Consider the following 19863-nt stretch of genomic DNA (forward strand, 5'->3'; position numbering starts at 1 on the left):
AGTCACGCTTGGTTCCGAACCGCAAAGTGCATTCACGGCAAGATTTTGGAAAAAAAGAGAAAAAGAAATTGTTGACTAATCATCTGAAGTGATGCCCTGCCCCCGCTGTGTGCGCTCAGGCCGACGAAAGTCATGCACCGAACGATCGAGCGTATGAGCCTGAAGTAGGCCTGGCGTGTTCCCCAGCACGGGAGACTGCTACTGCTAGCGGTCACAGCCGCCGCGACACTAATATCGCAGGCCGCAGATGGGCAGAAAGATAAGCTCGAAACCGGAAAAGCTTGGACTCGCGCCAACTCCAGTAACGAAGCGGTAGTCGGATTGTTTTCGTGACGATGGCAGCAGCGCGTCGGACAGTCCGCTTGACGAGGCGGAGTTCACGATCGTGAGATGTAAACAGTTTGACTAGACTGGCGAAGTGTAAAACATATGGCGGCGATAATCTCGTTGAATCAGAAATCTCCGTCAAACTTATTCTCATCCGCCCACCTAATTTTCTGCCGCCCCCTGCTACGCTTTCCTTCCCTTGGAATCCAGTTTGTTGCCGTAAGCGACCATCGGTTATCCTTTCTTCACGCTACATGTCCTGCCCATGCTCATTTCTTCTTCTTGATTTCTTACTTTCAAGAGAAATCAATGATTTGCATGAGTACACTTTGATAGGAATAGGAAAATGAAATGCTTCATAATGAGATGCCATCCTCTTGGTGAGCCCAAATTAGAAGGCAAGGCGTTCACTTGAAAAACCTGGCTTATCAAAAATAACAGTAGCGCTCTTCTAAGCACATCCGGTTGAAAATGGATCACAGGGAAGCATCACGACCCTCTGTGGCGCGATGTGAAAGAAGCCCAATATGGCAGCATGGTCAGGGAATTCGGGAGAATCAATGGGATGGTGGGACAAGTAGTGAGCTTCACATCAGGTACGAAGGTGCGAGCGGACTTTTTACTTTTCCTTCCAGCTATTTCATGCAGTTTAGTGACTCTCGCTCATAGGAAAAATCAGCTTTACAAAGGCTTTATGGCCAAAGACAAGGGCAGTGAAGAGGGTAAGTGGGAAGGATGGAAGGAACTAACAAAAGCTCACAGGAGTTGGAGAAGGAAAGAACAGGCATAGAAGCGAGCAGCAGTGCAAATAGCGACTGGTTTGCCGTATGCTCTGCACTTTACAATGTTACCTAAGCTTCACTATACTCCATTTCATAACAGTTAATGAAGCCTAGGTACAGAAATAGTCCGGAACAAAATGTATCACTCCACCTCGTGTTGTGGCTCAGTGGTACGAAGTACTAAGTGCAGACCTTTTTTCTCATTTTATGAGGTGCAGACATTTCACCTTCAGTGTAGGTGCTTTTTTTTTTTTCCTTTTAACATTTGTCTCCCCCCCCCCTTCCCCTTTTATAAGGCAAAAGCCTTTCTAGGCTCATGGTGAAAATCTCGTGTCGGCGAGATGTGCCAGCGGCAAGATGTGCATATGTGTCGGCGAGATGTGCCAAGAGACAAATACTGCACCTTTCCTGTCCTATAAACCAATTGTAGAATGCCGGTGAACTTGAACGTGTTCAACGAAATGCTAGTTGTGTTCAACTAGGGGCGCGTGATGTACTGTGCAGTAGCAACGCTCAGGTTTTTGCATTTCTCCACTGCAGACTCTGCAGGGCTCGTGCAACTTTTTTCCTTAAGGAATCAGTAGGTACAAAGTCAGAATGCGAGCTATGTAAATAATGGCCCATTTTTCATCAAACTGAAATGACTACTTCGAGAAACATTACCATCATAAATCAGGCAGACTATACCCACTGCAGGGCGAAGGCCTCTCTAATACCCCTCCACTTAACCGGCCTCGGCGGCAGCTTTTTGGTGGAGGCGACAAGCAAGGCGTCCGTGTGCTGTGCGATGTCGGCGCACGTTAAAGAACCCCAGGTGGTCGAAATTTCCGGAGTCCTCCACTACGGTGTCTCTCATAGCCTGAGTTGCTTTGGGACGTTAAACCCCCGAAACCAACCAACCAACTTAACCTGGTCTTGAGCTGGGTGCACCCACTTAACCACTGCGAACTTCTCAACCTCATTCGCCCACCTATCTTTCTGCCGCCCCCTGCTAGGCCTCCCTTCCCTTGGAATCCAATTTGTTATCCTAAGCAACCATCGGTTCTCCTCTCTAAGCACTACATGCCCTCCCTATGCACTTTTCTTGTTCTTGATTTCCACTAGAATGTCATTAACTCGAGTTATTTCTCTGACCCACTCTGCACACTTCCTATCTTTTAACACAGCTACCATTTTTCGTTCATAGCCCTCTCATAGCCCTCAACATGCCAAACGCATAGTCCTCTGCGTTGTCCTCAACATACGTAGTACCCTTTTTGTTAACCTCCACGTTTTAGCCCCATAGGTGAGTACAGGTAAGAAGCAACTGTTGCATACTTTCCTCTTCAGCAATACTGGTCATGATCTGTGAATACTTGCCAAATGCACTCCATCCCAATCTTATTGTCCTTGTTATTTCCCTTTCATTGTCTGGATCTGCGGTTACAGCCTGCCTTAAGTAGACATATTAGCCTACCACTGCCAGTGCTTCGATAGTACCTACTGTGAACTGCTGTTCCTTCCCAAGGCTGTTGAACATTACCTTAGTCTTCTGCATATCGATTTTCAAGCCTACCTTTCTGCTATTCCTGTCTAGGCCATCAATCCTTCTTTGCAGTTCATCCCGAGTTACTTAGCAAGGCAATGTCATCAGCAAATCGCAGATTACTGAGGTATTCTCCATCTACCCTTATCCCTAACTAGTCCCAATCCGAGTCTCTGAATACTTCGAAGAAAGCTGTGAATAGTATTGGGGAGATTGTGTCTCCTTGCCTAACACCTTCCTTTATAGGGATTTTGTTAACTTTTTTTTATGTAGAACTATGGTTGCAGTGTGCCTACTATAGATATCTTCCAGTACTTTCACAGATGGCTCATCTAAACCCTGATTTTGCAATGCCTGTACGCCTTCCGAGGTTTCTACTGAGTCAAATGCTTTTTGTAGTCAATGAATGCTACGTATAAGAGCTGATTATATTCAGAGCCCTTTTCTATCCCCTGGTTGATGGTATGGATATGATCATCTTATCTGCTTATCTTTTGCTTGACTGAAGTCTAAGGTTGTCCTGATTTTGTTAGCGATTACCTTAGTAAACGCCATATATGTAATAGATAGTAAGCTTATTGGCCTGTAATTTTTGAAGTCCTTAGCGTCCCCTTTCTTATGAATTAAGATAATATTTGCGTTCTTCCATGGTACCAGTACCGTCGATGACACAAGGCGTTGCTTATACAGGGTGGCCAGTTTTTCGAGCACGATATCCCCTCGTCCTTCAAAATCTGTAGTTACCTGATCCTCCCCAGCCGCTTTCCCCCTTTTCATCGTTTCTAAAGCTCTCTTAAGCTCGTTCTTTGTCACTGGCGGAATGTCTGACTGCTTTTACCAACTGCCTATCTCGTTATTGTCCTGACTACTTCGGCTTCTATATAGATCAGTATAGAACACCTCAGCTACTTGGTTATCCTGTTCATATTCGTAATGACACTGTCCGCCTCGTCCCCTTGAAAAATGCAGTGCTTTTTTTGTTTTTTCAAAGGACAAAGACAGTGCAGTGTGTTGGCGACGGACGTGATGAAAGCTCCTGTTTTTCGGCATTCGGTGACTTTTCTTGCATGTTGCACATGATGAATCATTATTTGTAGGATGACAGATTTCAATGCAGCGTCGATTATTTGGAGTAGCCTCGTAACACTGATTGGTGATGTGTTTGGTTCATGGTTGAGGACATTAAAGAAAAAGCAATCTATTTGCAAAATAAAACACTTGTACCATTCTAATACAGCATCAATCAACAATCACTTTGATTTTCAATTCATTATTATTTTTATATGTGACGCACATTACCATGCAGACCAGGAGCGCGAACAAGTACCGCAGCCTTGGCTGCGTTCACTGCTATGTATGAAACAAAGCATGAAACTATGTATGAGCTATGTATGAAGCAAAGAAATAGCCTCACAGCTATTTTTCCTTTTTCCCGCATTCGAAGAAAGCTCAATTCAATCTCTTCTGAAACCGGCAGATCAATGGCTGCTAGAAGAATATTTCCTTCAAACAAATAAACAAAGATTGCACTGCTAAAAAAGGTTTTCTTGCTTAACCTGTAGCTTATATATCAGATGACACTGCTTGTCCACTTGTTTTGCAAATAGTTTGTCAGGAAAAAAAAGTGTTTTTTCCGTGCATCTCTTTTCAACACTAACACAATGTCAAAGTGAAATGCCAATCTAAATGCTCTCAACAGTCCATGAGGCTACTTACAGGCAAGAGAAGCATGGAAAACTAAAGAAGAAAAGAGGGGCCAAACAATCCTCAAATCTCAGCTTGTGGTTGATTACGGTGCGCAAAAAACACTGCAAGAAAATAATTTTTTTGTGTGGTGGATTTAGCTCTTTAGGACATCTGCATAAAGTGGGCAGCTCATCTTGTTCAACAGATAACTGATAAGGCTGTGTTGCCCAGATAAGAGGGAAGCGGAAAGTCAACTGTAGTGCCGTACCCAATGTGCCCAGAAGCTTGTGAATGTGGTAGCCCTTTCAATCATTAAATGCTGTCTAATGCTATTAAACCAAACCAATCACGTGGACCTAGGTCGAAAACATTGTTTCAAGGATTTCCCATGCAAAGAAGAGCTTTTAGATGCCCAAAATTTTCCTTGTCTTGAAAGCAAAATTGAATAAAAATTAGGGGGAGCTTTGCCTTATGAACATGACACGATAGCAGCCAATGGTCCTCCCTAATTGCACACAAACTCATTGGCATGATACCACTTTAGACCCTGTGATATGCCCGTTTTCAAACCACGTAAGCGTGCCTTGTGTGGTCTGGTCAGTAGCACGTCTGGCTTGCAACACAAGGGCAGTGGGTTCAATTCCTTTAAAGAGGCAATGACAGGGCAATTCGAAGTACTGCAGTTTTATACTTCTTTGAATAACATCAATCATCAAAAAATGATGGATGACCTAAACAGGAAAAGCAGAAAGGTAGGCTTCAAAACAAATATGCAGAAGGCTAAAGTAATGTTCAGCAGCCTCGGGAAAGAACAGCTGTTTACAATAGGTAGCGAAGCACTGGACGTGATACGCGAATGTGTCTACTTAGGACAGGTAGCAACCGCAGATTCGGATCGTGAAAGGGAAATAAGGAGAATAAGATTCAGATGGCGCGCATTTGGCAAGTTCTTGTAGGTTATGACTAGCAGCTTACCGGTATCGCTCAAACGGAAAGTATACAACAGTTGCATCTTACTTGTACTCACCTATGGGTCTGAAACTAACGTTACTGCTAATGAACACATTCCAGAAATCTCACTCTCAGAAATGCCTAAAATCGAAATTAACCCTGATGGTGTATCAAAGCTTATTGCCTCACTGAAAATATCTACATCTGCCGGCTGCGATCAAATTAACAGCAAGCTACTAAAAAATACCATTTCATTGTCTAGCCAGGTACTGCATCTAATTTTTACGCAATCCTTAGATACCGGGGTTGTCCCTGACGATTGGAAAAAAGCTCAAATTACACCCATATTTAAAGCGGATGACCGCACGTGCCCTAACAACTATTGTCCCATTTCCCTCACTAGTATACCGTCTAAACTACTTGACCACATTATTTTTTCCAATCTTATGACCCACCTAGAATCAATGAACTTTTTCTATCCGAATCAACACGGCTTCCGGAAGCAGCTGTCATGTGAGACCCAGCTCGCCGAATTCACCCACGACATTCTACAATACTTAGATAACCTTTTCCAGATCGACGCTATCTTTCTCGACTTTTCAAAAGCATTTGATCGTGTTTCCCGTAATCTTCTTCTTTTTAAGCTGTCATCGCTCGGCATTCCACAAACCTTGCTCTCCTGGCTAGAGCAGTTCCTTAAAGGACGTAAGCAGTTCACCTGTGTTAATAACTGTCGCTCAGCTTTTTCCGACGTAACATCCGGCGTACCTCAAGGTGCAGGCTTATCACCTCTTTTATTCCTCATCTACATCAATGACCTACCAATCAACATAAAATCAAAGCTACGTTTATTCGCAGATGACTGCGTAATTTACAGCCCCATCCACGGCGCTAGCGCCATTGCCGCTCTTCAACAGGATCTAACCACTATCTCAGCGTGGTGTGACAAATGGCACATGCCTCTTAATCTAAATAAATGCCAATACATATCATTCTCCCGCAAAAACACTGTTATTGATAGCACTTACAACATAAAATCGGTCGCCGTCATGAGAACATCATCTTATAAATACCTAGGAGTACACATCACATCATCGCTGTCATGGACAACACACATTCAGACCATCTGTTCCAAAGCAACACGCACACTTGGTTTTCTCCGGCGCAATCTAAAATCTGCATCACCTGAAGTAAAAAATTTGGCATACATAACATTCGTACGTCCTAAATTGGAGTACGCGTCATCTGTCTGGCATCCATCACAATCGTATCTCATCTCGGACCTTGAAGTCATTCAAAATCGCGCCGCCCGTTTTATTACATCGCAGTACTCAAGAAATACCAGCGTAACATTACTAAAACGATCCCTCGGCCTTCAAACACTAGCAACTCGCCGTGTTATTTCCCGGCTATGCCTCTTTCACTCTTTCTTTTCTCGCTCACCAAGACATTTGTTGCTGCAGCCACCCCCACGTACGTCACCCCGCCTAAACCACAGTAACCCAATCGCACGCATTAAAACCCGCACCTCCGCAATGAGCACTTCATTTTTTCCCGACGCCATAGTGCTCTGGAATGGCCTTCCCGACAACGTAATTACATGCTCCGATCGCCGCCTTTTCCGCGAGAAACTGGCTAATCACTTCTCATAAACATATTCATACTGCGACACCGAAGTGCCAACTGCTCCTTGTTTTCTTTTTGTATGTTTATTTCTTGCTTTTAGTTTGTATATTATTTTACACTTTTTTGGTACCCCGTGTATTTTTCCCCCCTTTTCTTTCTTTTGTGTTCTCTGCTACTACCCTCCAACCTGTATGTACGCCCCCCCTTATGTAATGCCTTCGGGCCTTTAAGGGACAAATAAATGAAATAAATGAAATGAAACATGGAGGCTAACCAAGAGGGTTCTACTTAAGTTGAGGACAACGCAGATTGCTACTGAATGGAAAATGGTAAGTGTAAAGTTAAGAGACAGGAAGCGTGCAGAGTGCGTCAGAGAAATAACTCAAGTTAATAAATTTCTATTGGAATCAAACAACAATTGGGCATGGGCAGGGCATGTAATGCAAAGAGAAGATAACCGATGGTTGCTTAGGGTAACAAATTGGATTCCAAGGGAAGGAAAGCATAGCAGGGGGTGGCAGAAAGTTAGGTGGGCGGATGAGGTTAAGAAGTTTGCAGGGGTCAAGCGGATGCAGATGGCACAGGACAGGGTTAATTGGAAGATTATTGGAGAGGCTTTTGCCTTGCATTGGGTATAGTCTGGCTAATGATGATGATGAATATACAAGTCTGTGGTTCTACTTGCAAAGTTTTAGTGCCTAGCGAGCGGCATATATTACAAAAAATGGGATACAAACAGTAATCTAGGAACTCCTCCCACCAAGAGCAACCGCCATTTTGGAATGCACGTGTGATGTCACAAGAAAATAAATAGCGGAGGTCGCCAATCGTCGTAGTTCGAGGTTTTCAGCCCCACGATGCTGATAGAACCGCTCAGTGGACAGTTGGTTGATCAGTTTTGGTCAGATCAGAGACGCAGCATGAACTTGACACCCAGTGAGTCAATGGCCTGAACAGCTGCACTTATCTGTAGCTGAACCGTGTTAGAAAAAGGAAACAAACAGTCATAATTCATATGTTCACACTTTAAAACTCATCAGGAACGAGCTTGGCCAAAAATGTCAGTCGGTGCTGGCCTGTCGAGCCGTTCCACGACGGGTACGCCTAGTGCGTATCCGCAAGGTTCAGGTCTGCGATTTCAGTGATTACGGAGAGCGCATTCGCAAGCTCTAGCAGTTACATGTGGCCATCGAGAGTAGTTCAAACAATACATACCCGAAATCGACAACTGCGGTAAGAGTACGCGGGTTCGGTCCCGACCGCCGCCGGCTGCATTTCGACGAAAGCAAAACGAAGAGGCATCCATGTGCTGTGCAATGTCGGTGCACGTTAAAGATCCCCAGGTGGTCGAAATTACTCCGGAGCCCTCCACTACGCCCCCCCCCCCCCCCTTCTCTCTTCCCGCTTTCACTCCCACCTTCCTCCCTTCCCTTACGCGCCCTTCAGATGTCCACAGAGCAAGTGCGACAGATACTGCGCCTTTCCTTTGTGAGCCAATTATTAATCACAAAACGCGTGGATATTGAGTGCAAAATGTTGATGTCTGGCTGAAGGCAGCCGGCAGCTGTCGGCATCATTTGTGGGTACCCGGCGCAGGCAGGACAAGTACCTAATGTAGCATCCTCCGTGCTTGTGAATTGCAGTGCTGCTGTAATTTGTAAACAAATAAAGCTGCAACTGGTGTGAAAAGATAATATTTTCGGTATTGCTAGCTCAGCTTGCATTTTATGCCGCGCAAACGCCGTTTAATACTAATGCTATATCTAAACAGTCGTAATATCCCGCGGGAGTTTTGGACTCACACCGCAAATACTAAATGGTGTATGTCATGTTAAAGCACTCACGAGCTGGACAACCACAAGGAAAAAAATTATCTGTTGTTCGACTGTGGTTAACACTAGTTGAATTGCGATAGCATTGGCAAAAGCTTCTTTTGCCTGCTACATTATTCCCCTATCACGCCCTATCAGTGTAAGGTGCTACATTATTGGGGGCACTTAAGCTCATCCTTTAAGAGTATGGCACGAGAGCATAAGCTACCAGCCCACATATAAATGAGAAGGGTTCAATGCTGCTGAGCCAAACGTGGAGCGAAAGCATTAGCTGCCGGTGACCGAGCGTTTGTTTTCTTCGCAACTGTTCAAGGTCAAACATGGCCCTTCCCAGGACGACATGATGAGTCGAAACCTGGCGCAGTATTGCTATCGCAATAAAAGCAAGGTTAGGCCACTCGCAGTTGCGCGGCTGCGGGGGAGGCGAGACGGTGGCAGCTGGGCAACTGTTGGTCAGCGCGGGCAGTGAAGCTTTCAAATCGCTTTGGGTTTTACGATGATGGGATGGAAGAGACGAACTTGTTCCTCCCAAGCCTTTTTCAGATCGTTCCCTCTCCTTTTGGATTGTCGGACATATCTGCTTTAGTTTGATGGAAGCTAATATAGCTACATATTTAGTTCACATCAAAAAAGAAAAGAGTGTGGCACCGCGTGCAGGGACAAGTTCGTCACTTGTCGCAAAGGGGTTGTTTACCAAATTCCGCTCTCCTGTGGAGCCCGGTACATCGGACAGAGACGGGAAGTTGCTTAAATAAAAGGTTGCTGGAGCACAAAAACAATCTAGTAACAAAAAGGAACTTTCATACCTGGTAAGCCACTGCATAGAGTGTGAAGTATTGAAAAAGAAGAAAATTTGCAGAGCCATATGGCGTGGCACAAATGTTCTTTACGCGCACTGTGATCAAACTACACGGGATCAATGGAAGCCTTCCATATCAGTCAAGAGCGAAAGTGTGTCAGCAAACCATCTGTCACTCTCAATGACAAAGAGATAGCTTTTCTTGGTGGCCTCTGAGCGTCAAGTGCTTCTCTGGCTCTTGTTTTATCGATTTTAGTGTGACATAGGATGTACTTTGTGTTTTTTCTTTACAAGCACCAGGCCTTGGCATTAAAACCTTAGGTGAAAGTCAGTGCTCGTCCCGTGTCTTTCTTGCTCTTGTCATACGTTGTTTGCGCTGTTTTACAAATATGCTCATTAAGTCACCCTGGTGAAGAATGCAGTGTAAAAGTGTTTGCAGTTGAGTCACAGTCTACAAAGGCCTTTTTGCAGAGAGGTTGCTCAATAGCCTTGGCAATGAACATGTCAGCATCACTGGAAAAAATGTTCCAGATGCAGCTGTGTTGATTTAGTGAGAGTACAACTGTGTGGGCATCCATGCCACAGCACCTTTGCTGGTTGCTCCTTAGATTCATCATGTCACCAGTATGGTGTGTCACGACCACCAACCCCAGTTACTTCATCACCGACATCTGGATAGTGAGATCTCCAAGTGATTTGTGAAGGTGGGATAGTAACTACTCCAGCCACCTTAGTAGCTATGTAAGGCCAGTGCTTAAAGATCAATTAAATGACTACAAATCCACTGAGCATGGAGTCAACCCAGCAGCGATAGTAAAATACCAAAGAACTCACCCATCTCAGACACTGGGACGCCCTCAGCTCTCTTGAGCTCGAGGATCTCGATGAGTTGCGAGGCTGCCTCTGCTGCTGTCATGAAGCGCGGAGGCTCATAGATTTCCCGGCCTCTGCACAGTGAGTCCTCATCCTGATCATCCTATTTTCTTTATAGTTTTCAGCAACAGTAATGCTTCTCTTGCAGCAAAAGAAGTGGTTTTTGCAAAGAAAATTGCAATGAAAATTATTCCGCCACTTAACTCAAACTTGTGACATTTGGCTCAGAAAGGACTCTGTGATGCTTGTCACGAAGTGTATGGCTGTATAGCCTGGCCTCAAAGATTAAAATCGGTATTGACATCACTGCTTGGATGGAGGTAGTTGAGTCTTCAATCCTTTTTACCTATTGAAAGCTCCGATTGTCATGTGTCTCTAATATAAAAGCCAGTAAAGTAGTCTGATCGAGGTTTACCAGAGAGGCGACAACTAGGAGTAGGTTTCCTTGTCAATAAGTATATAGCGGGTAATATAGATGAATTCTATAGTATTAATGAGAGGGTTGCAGGCATCGTAATTAGGCTTAATAAGCGGTATAAACTGAAGGTTGTACAGGCCTATGCACCTACATGTAGTTATGATGACCAGGCAGTTGAAAGCTTCTATGAAGATGTAGAATCGGCAATGCGAAAAGCAGAGACGCAGTATACTGTACTAATGGGCGACTTCAATGCCAAGGTAGGGAAAAAACAGGCAGGAGGCAAGGCAGTAGGTGACTATGGCATTGGTTCTAGGAATAGCAGGGGGGAGTTACTAGTTGAGTTTGCAGAGCGCAATAACTTACGAATCATGAATACCTTCTTCAGCAAACGGAAGAACCGAAAATGGACATGGAAAAGTCCTAACGGAGATACTAAAAATGAAATCGACTTCATAATGTGTTCAACCCCCGCCATTGTGCAGGATGTAGAGGTAATCGGGAAAGTTCGATGTAGTGACCACAGGATGGTGAGGTCCCGAATTAGCCTAAATCTGAAGAAGGAACGCAATAGATTAGTAAGAAAGAAACCCATCAACGAATTAGCGGTGAGGGGGAGGGCAGAAGAGTTCAGGATCTCGCTACAGAATAGGTATTCAGCTCTAACTGAGGATGGCGACATTACTCTAGAGGCAAGGAACAATAATTTCAGAGATATCATTACTGAGTGCGCGGTAGAAGTAGGCGGTAGGATAGTTAGAGAGGATACCGGTAAGCTGTCTAAGGAGACGAAAGATTTGATTAAGAAACGGCAGAGTAGGAAAGCTTCCAATCCAACAGACAAGATCGAATTGGCCGAGATATCAAAGCTAATCAATAAGCGCAAGGTGGCCGATATAAGGAAGTATAACATGGAGAAAATTGAGCATGCTGTAAAGAACGGGGGAAGCCTTAAAGCGGTAAAGAAGAAATTGGGCATAGGCAAAAACCAGATGTATGCGATAAGGGACAAGGCGGGCAAAGTCATCACTAATATGGACAAGATAGTCAAAGTAGCCGAGGAGTTCTATACAGATCTCTACAGTAGCCAAAGTAGTCAGGACCGTAATGAGATTGGCGTCAGGGAAAAACAGTCAGACGTTCCACCAGTGACGAAGGACGAGGTCAAGAAAGCACTAGAAACTATGAAAAGGGGGAAATCAGCTGGAGAGGATCAGATAACTACAGATTTGCTGAAGGACGGGGGGGATATCGTGCTAGAAAAACTGGCCACCCTGTATACGCAGTGCCTGGTGTCATCGACGGTACCGGAAGCATGGAAGAATGCAAACATTATCCTCATTCACAAGAAAGGCGACTCTAAGGACCTTAAAAATTACAGACCAATCAGCTTACTGTCTGTTACGTATAAGGTATTTACTAAGGTAATCGCTAATAGAATCAGGACAACCTTAGACTGCAATCAAGCAAAGGATCAAGCAGGGTTTCGGAAACGGTACTCTACTATCGATCATATCCATACCATCAATCAGGTGATAGAAAAATGTGCGGAATATAACCAGCCCTTATACATAGCATTCATTGATTACGAAAAAGCATTTGACTCAGTTGAAACCTCGGCGGTGATGCAGGCATTGCGAAATCAGGGGGTAGACGAGCCGTACGTGAAAGTGCTGGAAGATATATATAGTGGCTGCACAGCAACCATAGTTCTGCATAAAGAAAGTAACAAAATTCCCATAAAGAGAGGTGTTAGGCAAGGAGACACAATCTCCCCAGTACTATTCACAGCTTGTTTAGAGGAAGTATTCAGAGACTTGGAATGGGAGCAGTTAGGGATAAGGCTAGATGGAGAATACCTCAGTAATCTGCGATTTGCTGATGACATCGCCTTGCTAAGCAACTCGGGAGATGAACTGCAAATAATGATTGATGACCTAGACAGGAAAAGTAGAAAGGTAGGCTTGAAAATCAATATGCAGAAGACTAAGGTAATGTTCAACAGCCTCGGGAAGGAACAGGAGTTTACATTAGGTAGCGAAATACTGGAAGTAGTAGGCGAATATATCTACTTAGGACAGGTAGTAACCGCAGATCCGGACCATGAAAAGGAAATAACAAGAAGAATAAGATTGGGATGGAGCGCATTTGGCAAGCACTCGCAGATTATGACTAGCAGCTTACCGGTATCGCTCAAGAGGAAAGTATACAACAGTTGCATCTTGCCTGTACTCACCTATGGGGCTGAAACGTGGAGGCTAACCAAGAGAGTTCTACTTAAGTTGAGGACAACCCAGAGGGCTATGGAACGAAAAATGGTAGGGGTAACATTAAGAGATAGAAAGCGTGCAGAGTGGGTCAGAGAAATAACTCAAGTTAACGACATTCTAGTGGAAATTAAGAAGAAGAAATGGACATGGGCAGGACATGTAGTGCGAAGAGAGGATAACCGATGGTCGCTGAGGGTAACAAACTGGATTCCAAGGGAAGGAAAGCGTAGCAGGGGGCGGCAGAAAGTTAGGTGGGCGGATGAGATTAAGAAGTTCGCAGGGGTCAAGTGGATGCAGCTAGCACAGAACCGGGTTAAGTGGAGAGATATGGGAGAGGCCTTCGCCCTGCAGTGGGTATAATCAGGCTGATGATGATGATGAAAGTAGTCTGTAGCTTCAGATGGATGGTTGTCTTTCTGCTCCTTTCATCTTGAGAAACCGCATGAAGAAGGGACAAGAAACACACTCTTATGCCATATTCATGCTGTTTCTCAAGGTGTCTATGCTTCTGTTAAACTGTGTTTAAACTAGGAATTTCCAACTTTGTCAAACCCCACCATTAAACTTAAAAAGGCGAAGCTTAAAAAGACGCATGCATTCTTGGGCTGCTTCGGAGGCTCATAGCTTTCTTTACACCCATGCCCCCCCCCCCCCCCCCCCCCCCCCTCTTTTCATAAAGAGCCTCAACAAATATCAAGCTTCTGGCAAATTCCATTCACAACGCAGCCCCACTGACGTAAAAATAGGTGTGTGCAGATATGTACAATTTTAAAACTGTAGCTTCTGGTCCACATGATCCAGGAACTCAGCTTCAGCAGCTCTCTCTTTTATGTAACAAAGTGGCATGCGTAAAATGCTCATTCCTGTTCTGCTATCTAAGGGAATCAAGTGGACCAAAGTCTAAAGCATATTACTTTGATGTAGCAGAGTTGAAAACTTGGAAGTGTGATAAACACTAGAATGTTATTCTCACATACAGAGTATATCGACTCCACCAAGGATAGGCATTAAACGCCTGTAAAATGCACTCGTGGTGACACGAGTTTGAAGCATGCAAATTAGGCCCACTCTATTCTGATTTCCAATTGCTGTCAAAGCTAGTGGAGATTATCACACCACAAATAAGTATGCAGATTTCTCCCTTTGGTGCATTGATGGGCTGCTAGCTTCAAACATTTGTGTGCAACAGCACTCATCAAGTCTGGGGGAACATGGTTACACCCTGTAAATGGAACCCACCAAGTCAGTGAACATACACTCATCAAATACCAACACTATTATGTGCTTAAGGTTGTTCCTTGTACAAGTCGCAGGAAAATTTCAGAGGGTGCAGACAATACATAGAAAATGTTTACATTCCAGCGCCATTATGAAATGCCTGCAGGCATGGACACACCTGCATGGGCCACCCAGTGCTATGTTAGCCTCATGCCAGGAGGTGGCATTACAGTAAATTTGTCCCCATCAATGTCTGCCATCCACACTACACGTTGCTGAAGCTGAACAAGCAGGTTAAACAGGGGTGCTTGACCTAAGAAAATACCTGCTTCGAACATGCATGCCATCTTCTCCATTTCATGCACAGTGTTTCTCAGTTTTGGCATGCCAGAAAAACTAAATGTACAACACCCAAGTTTTGAATGAATGCTGAAACAAACAGTTCAAAACAGGGGCTGTATTTTGGTAATTGGCATCACGCTGACATGCTCTAAAAAGGGTAATCACCATCACGGTATTCGTGAGGCCACAACCACCTTCCAATCAAGCCCAGCTTTGCAGTGGTTTATAATCAATCACACATAGTTACTATGCCAATTGAGCTTCTTTTTTTCCAACATTCCTCTTTACACTGCACTTTGAGCTGAGATGATAAAGGAAAAACAAATTTCGGGCTAAATGGCATTCTGATTTGGCCAATATTCAGATGTTTACAGATTGTGGTTGATAAAGTAAATTTCAAAACTTTCAGGTTGTAGACAAATTCACAATGCCGGCTAGTAATAAAATCAGGAAAATTGGTGCAGTACAGAATTAGAGGTTAAAAAAAGCATTTAGTAGTGGTGTCGCCATCCGTAAGCACTCAAACAGTGGCCCATGTAATCAACCTGACTTCCCTGTAGGGAGTGTTTGCAGCAAGGTGCAGACTGGCCCTATTATAAAATTTTGTGTAAGAAGAAATAAATTTAATATTTCACACCTCGCACCACATAAAGCAGGCTAGCCCTATTAACATGAAAAGGTGCAATTTCAGAGAGCTGTGGTGTTTTAGCGTGATATTCAGAAAATAGGACGTCAATGTTGTGAGCACTGATTCTTGGATAGTTCGTGCAACTTAACAAGACCACATGTCATGAGCTGCCACTCATCTGAGGTGGAATGAGAATCAGCCTTCCAATGCCGGGTCAGGTACGCTATTCCTAGGCACGTTCATACAGCTGGGTTAAAGCGGGGTGTCAGAATAGAAGGTACCCTAACAGCTAAGCTGGGGCCATTATTAGTAACCATTATCAGTCTTACCATGCTGAGAGTATCTGTCAGCAAGGAATCTAAGAACCAGTCATACTTGCCGAAATCAATGGGCACTGTTTTGCATATAGTATTGTCTCGAAAATCAGGTATGCACTGCGGTGCCTGTGAAATAGGTGGTCATCTTTCTGCTTTTTGTAGCTCGTAAAATGACCTCTGTGGGTGATTACAATGCTCCAATAGCCACCATGTTAATCCTGGCCACCTGTCATTCACCAAGGTGCACAGATGTTGCCTTTCACCATGCTTGAAATTATGTTGCAGAGGTGGGCGCCACCAGACACATACCAGAGGGTAAGCTGATGCCCAGTTTGTTCTGCAACTGACCCACACTACCCGCTTACAGCACACAGGAAGGATTTTCTCACACCTTTCAAAAGAAATTGTGAGTGCATGATTGTGCCCCTAATATGCCATGCACCAATTCCAGCAACAAGTCCAGCCAAGCTAACAAGATGGGGCACCTTGGGCTTTGCTTGTCCACCTGAAAAGGGGTGCAACCCTGAAAAAGACTGGTGAATGCACCTGTCTCCACGGAAGGAGAGCATAGCTCAAGGGGCCCTTCGAGTACACAGCTAAGAAACAGGATGATATGCGTCGACAGGGATGGGGCGATTTTATGCGAACTCACTTGATAAGGTTCTCAATGGATTTCTCTTTGACCTTGATATCTGCAAAGAGAGCACAAAAAACACAGGTCCCCTCATGCTGCCCAAGTGTGCACATCACCAAGCAGAGTGCCCAAATGTCAAGGACAAGAAGCTACAACAAAAGCATGCACAAGTGACATGCGCCTTCACTCTGCCGCCGTGATGTGATTCTGCGTACACATCTACTGGTTGTGGTAAAAACTCCTTTCAGCATCTACTCAGGTAATCAAAAATAATTCAAGAAATTTCTACCACCTCATAATGCCCCAAGCAAATATGAGCGGATAATTGCACGTGGTGGGGTTAATTAAAAGTACTTCAGCACCAAACACAAAGGATGGCCATCCCAAAGTGCCACTCTTGCCATTTGAGTGAATGCTGGCACACATATCAATTGGTTTTCCATTAGTTAATGCTCTCGTTAGAGAGCATTAACTAATGCTCTACAACAAGGCCTACAAATGCTAGCAAACAAGGAAGCAAAGCAGTTAGGCACATACTTTCAATTAATATTTATTTTCATCAATGCATGTTTGTATGAACTGCTTATCGATGATTACACAAGAAAAAAGAGAGAAAACAAGTAAATACAGCCGACTCACTAAGATTAAGTTGTTTAAGGCAACTTCTCAAAGAAGATAAACAATGTGAAACTATTTGGTTGGCCTTCTGTGAAACTAAATGTAAAAAAAAAGAATCTGCTTAAGAAGGACAGGGCTCTTGAGGGCCCGAAAATCGTGGCAAAAAAAAAATGGATATTTTGAAAATGAAATTCTGCAAATCTCCTACATATTGTAAGGTTACGAGAAGGCCGTGGCCGCAACTATGAATCAACCCATGCATGACTTACTCCCCTTTACAAAGTGCAACCGAGCTGAGTAAATCTCACCTCTGTCAGTCTTCCTTGATTCCTGAAAACACAAATTTTTGACTATTTGCCTGTTTACAAGAAGGATAATTTTGCCTCTAGAGCAAATAAAGGAATAAATTTTATTACATCAGGCTGCTATGTGGTTGAAGCTATGTGGTTGAAGTACACAACATTGGGAACTGATTTCGCAATCTGTACTTCCTAATCTTTGGAGGCCGTTTCATTTAAGCTGCTTATCAAGTTAATAGTTCTCCCCAAAATTGAAATACAACAAGGTGTAAAATACAAAATATTTCCTAATTCAAAAAACTACTTCCTACATTTTATTCCCTGTGTTATTTAACTGCGCGTTAATAACAGTTTTCTGATCAGTATTTCCTTTTTCATTGGTGTTGCGAACAAAAGAGTAAAAATATGTAATATCTTGAAAACTAATTGATTGGCATATCAGAAAAGTTTGGTTTGGTTTGTCGAGTTTAACGTCCCAAAGTGACCCAGGCTATGAGGGACGCTGTAAGAGAGCTCCGGAAATTTCGACCACCTGGGGTTCTTTAATTTGCACTCAAATTGCACACAACACATTCGCCTTCACGGAAAAGCAACTTGGATTCTATCCCGCCTCCTTGAGTTCAGCAGCCAAGTGCCGTAACCACTGAGCCCCCGTGGCAAGGCTTACCAGAAAAGTGGTTGCATGTTTAAAATCACCTTAAATACAGACGAAAATAAAGAAAAAGGTTCCAAGAGCTCTGTCCCCCCCTTAATTTTTGTGTGTAGTAGTTGGGTTAGGACAAACTTTCACATTTGCTACTAATCACAGCTACTCTGGCATGAGTGCTCCTGTTCTTGCTATGTCTTCATTTCTTCTTGCCTATGCAAGCTCACCCTGTGCACTATTGCAATAGTGCTTACTTGCACATCATGTCTGCACTCTCACATGGGCACATCTTGGCCGCCTGACGCTTTCCACAGGTGCATATTTGCCATTACAACGCACACTATTGCACTGCATTGACACTGTGTGCATTGCCTGCAGCGAAAAGTGCACGTGCTGTGCCTGCCTGGTATCACAGCTGTGCTGCAGGAAGAAAAGTGCAGGATACACTGAAAAAAAAAAGACAAGGAGAAAAAGAAAGCTGCACCAATGCCATTTTCAAGCATGAGTTGCTTTTGTATCATCAGCCTACAGCTGCCTTCATAAATAATGCTATCCTTTTCTCTGGAAGTTGATTTTAATAATTGCTTTCATGTCACTTATATTTCAACATAACTAACAAACTGAAATTCTGTCAAGACAAACTCGTAATAGGACGAAGAAGTTATCTGGTTTCTTAAAATTCGTCCTGAAGGAAGTCTACCATACAGCGTTGTCAAGCATTGATTTTGTCATTAAATTAGCGGATTTTCAAACTGTTTAGAGGGCAAACATGTATTACAGGAGGCAGGATTTTTAGCAGCTTTTAGGCCCTGTTGACTTCTTTTCTGGCAGTTTTCACTGTTCTACATATTTTGTTTGAATTGAAATTCCTTGACATTATTTTCAATCTCAATAGATTATTGCTGTGAGCCCATGAGGTCCTGAGGCGTAAAGGTGGTGAATCCTGGACCATTCCTTAAATGCACCGAATTGATTAATGTGGCAATTTTTAATCCTGTTATCGAGTCTGTTGTTGCCAGGCATGCAGTCCTGTGGTCAAATATGTGCAGCAGAAGTTTAGGACCTTAAGTTTTGAGACTGGTAGAACCAAATGCAAATGAACATTTTTCGTAGAATTCATTTAGTGCCATTCAACCACCATTGAAGTGCAATGAAAGAGCCCCACTCTCTGCAGCCAGAACAACTGTAGGAGCACAAGAATGCTTGGAACAAAAATCACCCTTTTTCAATCTGGCTGAGTTCCCTTCCTCCATGCTGATACTGCCCTGATAGAATGCAGAGGTTAAACGACTGTTGAATCAACTAACCATTATCAAATGTAAACAGTCAACTTAAAGGTCCACAGAAACGGTCACCAAGAAGCCACTGATAAACGTGTTCAGTGTGCAGAACGAATCTTTTTGAGCATTAACACATAGTATAACGCCATGAAACAAAACCAGCAATTTATTATTAAATTTTAAATACAGCGTTTTTTGAAATTCGCAGGCAGAGAGGTTGTTGCTTGGCGGTGTCGCATAGAACTATTTCCTTAAACCGTGACGTCACGGGTGAGTTGACTGGCAAGGCTTGCTATAAGCTGCCATTTGCTGCGGTCACTGCAGCCATGACATCACGGACACACTTCCGGTAGCTGTGAAAGTCGTCTGCTCGTGCGCTGCGCAAGTTCCTCAGGCGGTCAAGCACCGCACGATGGCAGAACTTCCTCGACCGCCGTAAACATCGCCGCTGTGGCCCCTCCTCCCGCATACTGTACGCGAACGACACTGCGGATCGTTAGCGCCAATGTCCGAAATAAAGCGTGCTAAAATTAGTTGGCATCCGGAATACTCAGCCGAATATCAAGTATGAAGCCCTCGTGAGGATCGCTGACCAGCAGCAAATTGCTGGTAAGAGCGATAGCCGTGATACAAGAAAGTTTCTGCTTAAGCCAGCTGCCGCTGGTGCATTTTGGCTCATCCAATCTGCTCGCACTAGCTCTGCGATTAATGCGTCGCCAGAGTTAATCCTATGATTCTTTTACTATAGCAGGATAGAATACACAATAAGGCAGTTTCATAAGTAGACGATTT

At 43.9% G+C, this 19863-nt stretch overlaps 1 protein-coding gene across 6 annotated transcripts in view; it reads right to left on the reverse strand.

The window, feature by feature from the left end:
- The window catches only part of Dph5 (diphthine methyl ester synthase), a 66495-nt gene that overhangs the window by 6181 nt on the left and 40451 nt on the right, over positions 1-19863 (reverse strand). For 3 of the 6 annotated variants that reach the window (XM_084576053.1, XM_084576049.1, XM_084576048.1), the window contains 2 exons: positions 16247-16286; positions 10363-10475 (listed from right to left, as the gene is read on the reverse strand). In XM_084576053.1, the coding sequence (XP_084432179.1) occupies positions 10363-10475; positions 16247-16286 (153 nt within the window). Of the gene's footprint in view, positions 1-10362; positions 10476-16246; positions 16287-16825; positions 18238-19863 lie in introns of those variants that run through there. The other 3 variants (XM_084576051.1, XM_084576052.1, XM_084576050.1) reach the window with 2 other exon arrangements.

Source organism: Amblyomma maculatum, chromosome 8, assembly GCF_055883805.1.
Source record: "Amblyomma maculatum isolate TAMU_Amacu chromosome 8, ASM5588380v1, whole genome shotgun sequence".
NCBI lineage: Eukaryota > Metazoa > Arthropoda > Arachnida > Ixodida > Ixodidae > Amblyomma > Amblyomma maculatum.